General features: G+C 35.5%; 1 protein-coding gene and 1 pseudogene across 2 annotated transcripts; both read left to right on the forward strand.

Moving 5' to 3' along the window:
- Positions 1-1,156: 1,156 nt before the first annotated feature.
- On the forward strand, positions 1,157-4,407 carry LOC137712296 (GDSL esterase/lipase At5g41890-like; annotated as a pseudogene).
- Positions 4,408-7,107: 2,700 nt separating this feature from the next.
- Positions 7,108-9,433, forward strand: LOC137713928 (beta-carotene isomerase D27, chloroplastic). Of its 2 annotated transcripts, none has more exons than XM_068453288.1 (6): positions 7,108-7,590; positions 8,089-8,181; positions 8,254-8,315; positions 8,620-8,726; positions 8,855-8,950; positions 9,011-9,433. In XM_068453288.1, the coding sequence occupies exons 1-6, from the start codon at positions 7,210-7,212 to the stop codon at positions 9,076-9,078; spliced, it is 807 nt and encodes a 268-aa protein (XP_068309389.1). In that variant the 5' UTR covers positions 7,108-7,209; the 3' UTR covers positions 9,079-9,433. The 2 variants fall into 2 exon arrangements, with proteins under 2 accessions (XP_068309389.1, XP_068309390.1); XM_068453289.1 differs by having other exon boundaries at positions 9,029-9,433.
- The last annotated feature ends 3,353 nt before the right edge of the window (positions 9,434-12,786 follow it).

The following is a 12,786-nucleotide window of genomic DNA, read 5'->3' on the forward strand; positions in this document are numbered from 1 at the left end:
ATTACATCATGTGTTTGGTTGACATAAATATTAATGAAAAGTAATACATATCACAAGTGGTTGCTTAAGGTAGTGGTACGAGTTGTTCCTTTTATCATGTATATGCAATAAAAATTAGAGATTTTTTTACATTTAATGATTTTTAGAAGTCACTGTCTGTGGACTAAATAAATATTAATAAAGGTAATATATATCAAGTGGTTGTTTGGTCTAAAGTTGTTTCTCACTTTTGGGTTCAAACCCCTTTGAAGACATTTTTGAAATCATTTTTCCTTTGTCGCCGAAAAAATCATCGAAAATTTCGTCGGCTGGTCATTAGTTGCCAGAAAAGTTAGTGGGATTAAGTGACAATCAAGTAATTATTTTGAAATATAATTTATAAATGATTTTGGCCGACTATTTCATTGATACCTAAATTAGAAATATGTGATATTTTTTGTCAAAAAAAATAAAAGTAAAAAATCTTAGAAATGGTATTAAACTAATAGCAATCCAATTTGAGTTGAAAGGTTCCGTAAAATATTGGGTTGAACCATGATTAATCTATCTTTAAACCAAACTGAATTATTAGATTTTTTTTTTCTTTCCAAATAATAAATTTTGTTAGATTAGATGTTAGATTAGCTAACGACAGGGTTCGAACTTACGCCTTCATGCAAAGACTCAACATATTTCCACTATTGTATTAAAGGGTTGCTTGCAGATTTTTTTTATTATTTTTTTATTAGGTTGGATTAAGTTTAAATTGAAATATGAAATATTGCATTGAAAACAAATAAATATATATAAATGCTTTGGCTTCTAAATTTTGTGCAAGAAAACAACGAAAAAAGAATGAGAAATTTAGTTCAGAATAGATCGCAAACTGATATCTAGTAAAATCGAACCGAACTATTTTGACAATAAAATGATAATAATCGAACCGAAGTATTTGGTTGATTAGGTTTTGAGAAATCATCCGCAATTAACACAGTCCGTTTTCAACAGAATCTTTAACTGATCAATTGACTAGATCAACAGAGTTTTTTCTTAAAGTCTAATGGAGAGTCAATTTTGGAAAATCTAGACAAATAAAGAATGCTTAATCCAATTTTTTTGTGAATGGGAGTAGCTTGTAGTGTCTTCTTAGGATTTGGGGCATTATAAACCTATGAACATGCAGTACCCTAGTTTAAAGGAATGGAAGTTGGACTTGGAGAAGGTAACCATGTGGTTGGAATCAACATTTGTAGAGTAAGAACAAAATGGACATACTTCTTTCATTACCAGTAAGGAAAAAAATCTTCATTCTCAACTTAACGCTGGACAGACCAAATTTCTAAACCAAATTTACAAATCAAATGATATGTCACTAATAGGAAATAAGCACGTTAATCAACATTTAAATAACAATCCAATCATCAACAATCATATCATTTAGTTTACAACATTTGATAACAAAATTTAATCTCCCTAACATTATCCTTCTCTTAATTAACAAAACTTACATTACATCATACATGGACCTTTTTTTAGCAATTAGCATTGCTTGCAACTCATCAGATCTTCATTAGACTCAATTCTCAGTATTCCAAATGAGGAGAAATAAACGATTAATGGGACCCAGCATAGTCCCAGCTCTTGAATCAAACTATACGAAATCATTATAAAAAATTCATAATAATTCCAATGCAGAATCTTGTCACCCTTTGGAAGCGGATTTAGTTTAGTTACTTTACTTCTCGGCAGCACAGACTCGGTGAGAGCCCACCAAATCAATAAAATTGAAAAAATTATTGTGAACCCACCATGGTCCGTGGCTAGCAGGTCATGATCAATTCCAAATATCAAGTCGTGCGAACATGACACCTGTTCAGTAATCATGGGACTTCAATGAAGAGAAACTTTCTCGACACCAATGCACTATTCTAATGGCATTCTAAGTCCAGTAGACGGTTGATATGTGGTTAAAAAGTGGACATTTCGTGCAATAGACGTTTGTCGTGTGGTAAATTTTTGACAAGAAATCTCTCCTAAAAAAGGCCAGTTGGTAAGGTTCCGTTTTACCCCTCGGCAATCCAATCGTGCAGTCCATTCGATGACGGCGTACGTCGTTAAGCATGACGGGAGATTTGGCTTAGATGATTTGGGTCCAAAATTTCTTTTTAATATTTTAGCATAAAATGCAAATGTAGCTATTCATATTTAATTCAATAAAATTCTATCTTTCAACAAAAAAAATAATAATAATAATAATGCGTCTATAATAACCATGAAAGTGAAACTTAATTACAACTTGCTACAATAATGAAAAACGGAGGGCCTTAAGATTTCTTACTTTCTTCTTCTGTATGTAATCTGCTCAAACATTGTTGTGCTTTTCAATGCATTTCCATTCTGGAAACAATGACTACATTTTCACACTCTCAAAGGCTGCTTCTCCTCCTTATGGCATAGATTTCAAGCCTTCTGGTGGTCGACCAACTGGTCGATTCACAAATGGTCGAACCATATCGGACAGTGTAGGTAAATACACTAAATGTTGATTTGATCCCACCACCTTAGCCTCACATGGTAGAACTACTCAGTTAACAGGGTTTTGAAGTTGGAGGTACGGTTACTAGTTTTAGAAATTTCAGTTTTGGGAAGGAATATTTCCACAGCTAACTGGTTTTGGTAGCTGTCTTAGTATATATCACTCATAACTTAATTGCTAATATCCCGGATCCGAACTTCGGTCATTTAATGTAGCGAGAATGATCTTTGATTTAGTGTCGTCCAGTCATAATTTTATTAAAGAAATTCTGAGTTCAAATTTATAGACGAAGCTGTCGTTTTATAGATCAACTCAATGAGTTTCAGTAATAATCTATTAAGTGGAGTCTAATCAGACTGCATAAGTATATATTAAATTGGGTCACATAAGTTTTTGCTATTCATTTCAGTGTGGCACATGATAATGCAGTCGCCATCGATTACAAAGAGTTATTTTCACAGGACCCAGAAGTTTAATAAAATTGACTTTTAAATTGGTGTTTATTGATTATCATATTCATAGTTAATTACCAATTTTAGCACTAATTTTAGCTTAATTGCATGGTGCCATCAGGTCATTTCCTCCACCTTATCTAACCCCAAACACTCAAGCCAACTCAACCCTCAGACGAATTAATTATGCTTCTGAAGCCTCTGGAATATTGGATGAAACAGGAGTTTTGTTTGTAAGTAGTACTTAATTAGCACTAATCACAATATATACCATTTTTTATTTTAGATATTCTGAAATTATTGTGTACAGATCGGAAGAGTTCCCCTGCGTGAGCAAGTGAATAATTTTGAGGAAAGCAGAAATAACATGGTGAAAACAATGGGAGAAAATAATACAATGGAATTCTTGAAGAAGACAACCTTCTCGGTCGCAATTGGATTCAATGATGTTCTCAACTATTTCCAACCATCCATACCATTCTTTGGTGATGATAAGGCCATGTTCCAAGATTCATGGTCTCTAACTTGAGTCTTGACCATAAAGCTTAAGGTACAATCTTTTAACCAATCACCTAATTGAACTGTTAAAGAATACAAGAATCTCACATCGAATTATTGACAAATTTAAAATATGAGTTATGTTGAGTGGTTCAACTTCTAATGACACAAATACATTTTGTGATTAACCACCACACATATCGTAAGATGCAGATTAAAAGACAATATCAATACGGTTAGTAGTGGGTCAATAACTTGTTTGTCTAATATAATGACAAAAGCTTAATAAATTACCCCCAACAACTCTAATTAACCATAATATTTTGATTTGTGAAGCGACTGCACGAGCTGGGAGCTAGAAAGTTCGTTGTGGCAGGGATTGGACCCCTAGGATGCATACCATTTATTCGTGCCATCAGTTTGAGCGGACGGTGTTTTGCTGAGGTGAATGAAATAATCCAAGGTTACAATATGAAACTTAATGGGGTTTTAGATCAACTTAGTCAAGAGCTGGGTCCTGAAGCGATCTTTCTCTATGCAAACTCCTTTGATATCTTCATGAAGATTATAGTAAACTATCATCAATATGGTAAGTTGGTAGCCAGGGTTTAAAGAGACCTACCTTTTATCTATTTTTACCATATGATTAAGTGCATTCGGTTTAGTTTTTATCTTTTGGTTTTTGAATTTGGTATTTCTAGGGTGTGCCAATGTAAATGAACCATGCTGTGGAGGGTACTTTCCGCTGTTTGTTTGCTTCAAGAGCCGTGATGCAAACAGAAGCTCTGCATTGTGTGACGATCGATCGAAGTACGTGTTTTGGGATGCATATCATCCCACAGAAGCTGGTAATATGATAATAGCGGAGCGGTTACTTGATGGAGATATGAAAGTATAAGCTCTCCCATTAACGTCCGCGGGCTCTACAGTTATAACTCTTAGTGTGAGACATAGTGAAACTGGCCTACTGCAAAATAGTGATAAAAGATTGTAATGTAGGTAGTGAATTGAAGTAAAAAATATTTATGTATGACCCTATTGTTCAATCTTTGAATGACCACGTAGGAATTGGTACTTGTGGGACTTAAAATAACAATGCATAACTAATGTGGTGGTCACACCGCTGAGATTAATTCATGTGTTAGAATATAAGTAAACGATAATATTGAAATTTCATAAAATTAAGTATAGTAACAGCGTAACAGTTACATTCAAAAACTTCTTTTTTAGATAAAACTAATATAAAGAATAGAAGAATGCTAGTTAAGTACCAAACCAGACCTTTAAGGTCGAAGAAAATCAGAAGATGGAAGAAGAAGAAGCATCATTCAAAATTGAAAGACAAATGTCAACTGTAGCTAGCAACAGTTTATCTGTCACAGAAATGAAGTGCAAGGAAGTCAATTCCCTCCCCCTGCCACTAATTTTGAGGAAAAAATAATAATTAGCTTCTCTGTAGCACCTATCCTCCTATATTATATTCATCCTTCTTGATCAATGAGAGTATAAAAGCTAGTTATCTGTAAGAAATATGACAGGCCATTATGGCCATATATGCATGGTCCTTCCATTACAATTTCTTTCTGTTTCCCAACTACTATCCATGAAACCGTGCATAAATGAAAACTAAATAGTCAAACTGCATGCAGACCCTTGGCTTTGACCTGTAGTAATGGAGCTCAATGAGATTCCAAACCACAGTTCAAGTTTGGGTGGAAATGCACTTATGCACACTGCAACACAGAAATCAGTGTTTAAATACACACACACACACACACACACACATATGTATATATGTATATATATATATATAGGTCATATATTTTATCATACACTGTTTCTTCCTTCCCAATGCTTTGACATAATATGAAAATCAAGATAATTTCCCCATGTTTATTTTTGGGTAAAAAGTATCCCCATATTTTATGTTTATGCATTAAGAAAAAAACGTTGACTTTTTATCTCCATTGCAGGCAAAATTGGGTATCATCAGATGCCAGTTTCGGGTGCAGTTTACGCGGTTCTGCATAGCATTTACTCCAATAGGGTTTGGGCTTGGATAATAGTGCAGCCTATAGACATCTCTTCGTTAACAGTACTTTGGTGCTGTACCTAAGGATTATTAAACAGTCAACAATTTGATTATTATTATTATTATTTTGTAAAGAGGTGATTTTTTTATATAATTTTAAAAAATTAACGGTTTTGATTATATATAACATGTGTCGTTAAAAATTCATTAATAACATGATGGAGAAGGAGGTGCACCCAAGATGTATGCATTAAGAGACCAACTGGGTGCCGAGATCACCCTATAGAAGACGGGAAAATGGTTTGGAAGATCCTCCAAGAACCCTATCATACGAGATGTGAGAGTGTCCACCAAAGATTCGTCAATATACCTACTCAGCAGATCTCGAGAGGGGTCATGCTCGACATGCCTCAACACCATTGCTCGGAAGAGGTCAAGAACTCGGCAATATGGCTCGAGCATATTTTGACAACGCCACCAATTGCTCAACAAATTGCAAGGGGATGTGCTATCCACACACCTCATTTTACATCTCTTGATAATTTATATCCGTTGATCTTCTTCAATTCATCTAATCCGACAACCGAAAATTAAAAGGGTGTATGAAAAGTAAAATGAGGTGTGTGAATATGATGTCCCACTACAAACTCTAGAGAATTTTGTGCACCCCGATAGAATTGTTCCTTTGCAATCATAAAAAGGTACGGTTTAATTGATCTATTCATCAGACCTGCAGTTCTTTTATTGGGCCTAAACCATTCATTTATATTTGGCAAAAATGGTGGGCTCAAGTTGATGTGCTGTTGCGCTAGAAAAAAAAACACAGAAGTTGACAATTAGTTATGTGAGGCTCATATGCAGGGGTTCTATATTTTGTGATTGTGTTGGGCACGCGTTAGCTCTCTATTTATTTTTACAGGAGTGCTAACGTGTCCCCTATTGAAGATTGAATCTCCCTATAAATGGAGAAGGGGATGCTAACGAGCCCCTTACACGCCTCTACTTGTGCCAAAGCTAAGACCTTGGACAGGGCCCTGCCATCCCCCACAATCAACTATTTTCGAACGTCATGAACTTGCCAGGGCCCAAGCCAGCCAGCAGACCCAATCTTATCTGCCAATGTCTAGGATTTTAGGCTCAAAAGCGTGGCGTGTGCTTTGACCTCAAATCCACCCACCAAAGCTATTATTATCAATTCTCCGGTCCTCTAGAACCTCATAAATCCGGGACCAGCCAAACAGTTCTCAACCTACTTGTCTGCACTGGATCTACAAATAATCCCCTCAATGTGATAGCATATGCAACCTTGAGATATTAACAGATAGGTCACTTGGTTAAGACATTGTGTTCGCTCTTTTGCATTCGAATTTAAAATTTATTTTCGTAAATTAAGTGTAGTTTAGATTATCGGTTATATTAAAAATATAAAAAAATCATGCTAAACTGGTTTTGCTAATAATTTGACAAAACAGAGGGACCAATAAATAGGAACGGATAAAAACACATAAATTTCTTTCCAAAAAAGGGTATGTGTGGCCATAATTTTTTGTCACGAAAACAGAGGAAAACTCAACCAGAAATCTATTCAGGTAAATTGTATGAACTAAAAACCAGTCCCATTAAAACTCTGTGTCATGCATTTACCATTGCCCTTCTGAGTTTCGGTTTCCATTTCTTTTCTTTGCACCAACAGAACTAAAGTGATTAATTTCATGGTGGTTCTAAGCTTTCAAACTGTCCAATTTACAACACCTAAACACTTATCGTTATGTAAACCGAGTGTTTCTGGTTGCTCCATACGATGTGGTATTGCAGAACCATCGGGAGAGCCGGCTCCAATGGGGCAAAAAACCAAGTACAACGATGGGTTTTTCGAGAGGGGATTCATGACTCTGTTTGCTCGGAAAATGATGAAGTTTGCAGCTCCCGCGAAACTGAGAACTGAGACGAAGGAGAAGGCGTGGTGGGAATATGACTACGAGAGCTTTGTGGATGTGTCCAAGAGAGTGATGCAGGGGAGGTCTCGGAGTCAGCAGCAGAAGGTGGTTCGAGAAGTGCTTTTGTCTATGCTGCCCCCAGGTGCGCCAGAGCAGGTGAACTAATGCAACATTTTCAGTCCTCTAATGTTGGTCTATATCTCATTAATTTGAATGTTTTAGTGATTAATTTACTGTGGGATGATCATATCCATTAATTAACATGATCATTTGCCTTCAAAATTTTGATAGTTGGGTATAAATTTTTAGTGTGATGGCATTGTTAATTATACGGCGTTACAAATTCACTCATATTATAACACGTGTATATATTTATTAACACTATATCTTAGGCCCATAATATATCAACCATGTCATCTGGACATATTATATTGTATTTTCACACCACATGCCAGTCTCCATGTGAAGGGGATCGGGTTTGGTTTGTTTAGTTCAATTTGTTGTCCACATTATTGAACAAGCATATATGATTAACCACATTAGGCAGTGTAATTAAGTGCTCAAAGTTCATGTGTGAGTGCAATTTAATCTAATCACAATTGTTATAAGATCGTTATCAGTAGGTAATTAACTATTAACCTGTTATTCTTGCAGTTTAAGAAACTATTTCCACCAACAAAGTGGGCAGCTGAGTTCAATGCTGCGTTGACAGTGCCTTTCTTCCACTGGTTGGTTGGGCCTTCTGAGGTGATTATACTGTTTTACCAGACTCTATATATAGCATGAGTGTACATGTACTAATTTATGGGCAACTACCAGGTTGTAGAAGTTGAGATAGATGGGGTGAAGCAAAGAAGTGGAGTTCATATAAAGAAATGCAGGTGGTATTCTTTCATATTTCATTCTGTACAAATTGAAATTAGAATATAAATTTGTTTTCAAGTTAATTAAAATGCACATCAGTTGGAGACACGGGCATAGCCAAGTTGGCTAGAGCAATGTACTCTTCATTTCTGAACCCAATTTGAATCTATTTCTTCGTAGTTTACATTAGATTAGAATCTCGATGGAAAAACACACATACCAGTTTTTCATTTTGCAGAACTGCAATGTACGTGTACAGATTAAAACTAATGTGGTGAAGCAAAAACTGGTTTTCTGACTTTAACAGTCTTGCTTATCTAGGTACCTGGAGAACAGCGGGTGTGTTGGAATGTGTGTGAATATGTGCAAGTTTCCTACACAAGATTTCTTCACCAATGAATTCGGACTTCCCTTAACCATGATTCCAAGTATGTCTAATTCTTCCGATTGCAATTATGCTCGAAATTTGGGATATAAGGCTGAAATCTCTATACGAATTTGATCGAATACGTTCCAAGTGAAAAAGTAGCTTTCTGAATTGGATTTCCTTCTGCAGATTTCGAAGATATGAGCTGTGAAATGGTGTATGGCCAAGTTCCACCACCATTTGAAGACGATCCAGTCTCTAAACAACCATGTTTTACTGATATATGTAAGTTTGTACAGCTTATATATTATGTGATCAATGGAGATATATATTCCTGATTTCTAGCAATGCGTTTATCTGCAGGTTCCATTGCAAATCCCAGCTCCAGTGTTTGTCCAAAACTACAAAATTGAAAGATGTATGCTACTACTTTGTTCATTACCATACCCATGTAGTTCGAGAAACATGCTTTGGTTCAAGTACTATGTCACGGCCATGCTACAGTTCAACGGCAGCACATATCCTTTACGCACGTTGAACCTGGCGAAATGTGGAAGTTACAGTATGTTTATTAGTATGAAAATTCGATCTCATTACAGAAGGGAATTTGTTTGTAAATTTGAGAGGATGATATATCACTCGTTATAAGACTCTAGGCAGTGGCGAATCTAATGAAAGGGCCAGGGGGCACGTGCCCCTCTCTACCTTCTCCGATCGTCTTATAAACTACACATGCATATTGTTTTATTGATTATAATAATATTGACTAAAGACACAAATAAAAGAGCACTAAATGACAGGAATGTACGCTAAACACATGGTGGTATGAGTGCTCGACGAAATGGGTCATCGAAGAAATTGGAGGAAAGAAAAAAAAATAGATTTGCTGAGCTATTATTAAGATCAATGAGGATAGAGTCTTGCATCTGCCGCTACTTAGTTGTGCCTCTAGTGAACTAATATTCTAGGTCATATCTCATTTTGAAGAATCCTGTGAACGAACAATATATCTAATAGAATGAAGATAATAATTTGATTTTCCATTCGTTTTTGGTGGCGTTTGCATGAACTAGCTCATTGCATTGAGACAATAGTTTTTTTTGCTAGATGGTATTCTATTGTAAACTATTATAATCTATTAGGAGGGTGATTGGACATCAGGTGCAAGGGGGGTGGGCTCACTACCTTAGTCAATAGTCAATGGACGTAATTGCATCTGCATGAGAAAACTACAACTAATTTTGCCAAATTAAGTGCAGGAAATATGCAAGCAGTTGATGGTGCTGAAATTTAGCCTGCCTTTCAGGCTTTAACCCCTTGGTTTGCATGAAAAAAGGGGATAATTTGTTAGCTCTTGCAGTTGGGAAAATCTGATGAAGTTCCTTTCACACCTTTGAAAGTTGGAGAAATCTGAGAGATCCAAGAATACAAGCAAACATCAAGAGCTCCTTAATTTGTGCAAATTCCTTATATTGATAAACCGAAACTCCAATCATCCAAACAATGCTAAACTATAGAACATGTGTTTCAATGCTTCGAAGAGGATGTAATGATCGCTTAATCTGACACTACATAAAAAATGGGGAATATACAGTCAAAACGGGATACGTGGCTGCCATGGATTTAATGCGAAATTGAGAGTTAAAGAAGAAAGGAATGGGGTTAATTGCGCAACTCAATCTAGAAACCATATATGGAAGTAAATCTGGCAGTTGGAGGTCCCAATTAAAATGAAGCTATTCATTTGGAGGTGCTGCATGTTGTGCTTATAAATTCGTCATTGTATCCATATTAATTCTCCTTGTTTACATCTTTGTTTTACTCTTTTATATAGCTTTTACATTCTATTTGTGTTTTGTACATTGTAACAAGCATAGAGTGGAAAAGGAGTTAAAAAGGAAGCATTGAGACTAAAAAGGCTTTTACAAATCCTATGTCATCAGCACAGCCTGTACAGATCAGCTGGCTTCGTGGAATAAACTATACTAACTCGGGAAGAATGAGGAAATGAGCCATACATGCTTGGAAAGTTACGGATACCTATTTTCTTTAGAATTTTACGGATCGCGAATATCATTTTTCTAGAGAACATTTTGACAGTTTTAGTACATGAAGGTCAAGCTGTGCGCAAATCTAATATTCTCTACAATTATGTTTCAATGTGGCAGATTAAAGGAGGGATAAAAGTCCCATTTTCTTGGGACTTAATATAGCTGAAAAGAGGCTAGAGTCCAAATAAAGTCTGAAATAAATGAAATATTAAGGCCGTTAAAGGAGAATAAAGGCTCACGACTTGAAAGGGTTTTGGGGGAGTAATTTCATGAATAAGGAGGCAGCGTGCAAACCAAAATACAAAAAAGGAAGAAGGCAGCCATGGTTATCGTCAGAGTTTTTCTTTCTTCCTCTTTTATTTCTTGTTAATGTTTTTGCTATCAAATTTCATTATGAGTAACTAAAAACTCGTTTGGATGTACTTTTAAAATGACTGAAAGCACTTTTAGTGAAAATATTTTTGGATCAATCTTTACTAAAAATACAAGTAAATGTTGGAAAAATACTTAAAGTGTTTTCCGGAAGAAGCACTTAACTGATGCTTCTTGTAGAAGGCACTTCAAGTGTTTTTGGAATCCAAAAATATTTTTTCTAAAAGTGCTTTCAGTCATTTTAAAAGCACATCCAAACGAGTCATAAGTACCTTAATTAGTTAGGGCACGGTTGAATCCCTAGTCATGTTTTCTTAAAATTTTCGATTACGCTTTTGTAATAAAGGGATTTGATGATGTTTATTGATTTATGTCATATTATATTTCACTCACTCATTACATATGTTCATTATGCTTGATTTCCATAATCATCCCTTGTATTGAGTTTGTTACATAGGTAAATCAGGATGACTAAGTCTTGTGCCTCTGTCAAGTGACGAAAGAACTATTGCCAAGTTCTTGGAATTAATTATCATGAAAAACCAGAATAGATACCATGTTCTAGACTTTGCGTGTTTTGTCGATTTTCATTTTATCATGATTTCTCAAAGTGCAACTTAGTAGATACCATGCTAAATATTTCAAGAATGAAAAGGATTAGAGTAGATACCATGCCTAATTCGTTACTTAGGGGAAACAATAGCTTAAAGAGTAGATATATACCATGCCTTTAGGTTGACAAACATGGAGAGATTTTTCAATGTGACCAGAACACGGGGTGGTACACCATGTGTTACTATGCAAGTGGTGGATATGTGTGTTAAAAAGTTAATAACTTAAAAAGTAAAATTTCCCACCACTTATATAAAAACACGTGGTGTACCATTTATGTTCCTGTCATAATGAAAAATTTCTCACAAACACGAGCCTCTCAATCTATTTTATAGCATTGTGTGTTCATTGCTTTATGAAGGTGATTAGTGGTGGATACTGAAACCTTAACCCGTCTTCTCGTTATTTCAAATCTTATTCCAAATCCATTTGTATTTAATTATTTTTAGTTTATTCTATTTTTATATTTTTAGTTTCTAATCATCTTCAATCTATTATGTTAAATCTCTTGTGTGCATATTTGTTAGCTTTTGTGAATAAATTAATTTTAAGTTGTTGGGAATCATAATCTAGATACAAATTTGTTGAGAATAATGAATGATTTGGGATTGATTTCCCTAATCTATATATTGTAATTTATCCTTGATTATAAGAGTGTAGGAAAGGAAAGATATTGGATAGGCTAATTCATAGGATGAAGATTGTTTCATGTATAGTATATAACTCTTGTACCAATTTCAACGTGGTAATATACACAAAAAAATCAAGTTTCAATATGGCATCAGAGCAGTAACGCTCCTGGTAACCTATTGTCCACATCAACCTTCCGCTCAACAAACCTTAGCCGTTCTCCATGGCTGAACCTACCAAAACAGAAAAGCCCTCAACAAAGCTTGAGGCAAACCCACACGATGATCCAAATCATCTGATGTACCTGCTGCACCATTCAGACCAGTCGGGTGCCATCCTCGTTCCGCAACTACTGACTGAAGAAAACTACGGCACTTGGAGTCGTGCTAGGATAATGGCCCTAAGCGCCAAGAACAAAGAGAGCTTTATTGATGGTACCATCAGCAGACCAACCAA

The sequence above is a fragment of the Pyrus communis genome, chromosome 13 (assembly GCF_963583255.1).
Source record: "Pyrus communis chromosome 13, drPyrComm1.1, whole genome shotgun sequence".
NCBI classification, from domain to species: domain Eukaryota; kingdom Viridiplantae; phylum Streptophyta; class Magnoliopsida; order Rosales; family Rosaceae; genus Pyrus; species Pyrus communis.

Excerpts from the sequence above, each read along its gene's own strand:
- LOC137713928 (XM_068453288.1), top strand. The coding sequence starts at position 7,210 with ATGGTGGTTCTAAGCTTTCAAACTGTCCAATTTACAACACCTAAACAC. Across the intron at positions 7,591-8,088 it reads CCCCAGGTGCGCCAGAGCAG|TTTAAGAAACTATTTCCACC; the intron begins GTGAACTAATGC and ends TTATTCTTGCAG. Across the intron at positions 8,951-9,010 it reads ACCATGTTTTACTGATATAT|CAATGCGTTTATCTGCAGGT; the intron begins GTAAGTTTGTAC and ends CCTGATTTCTAG.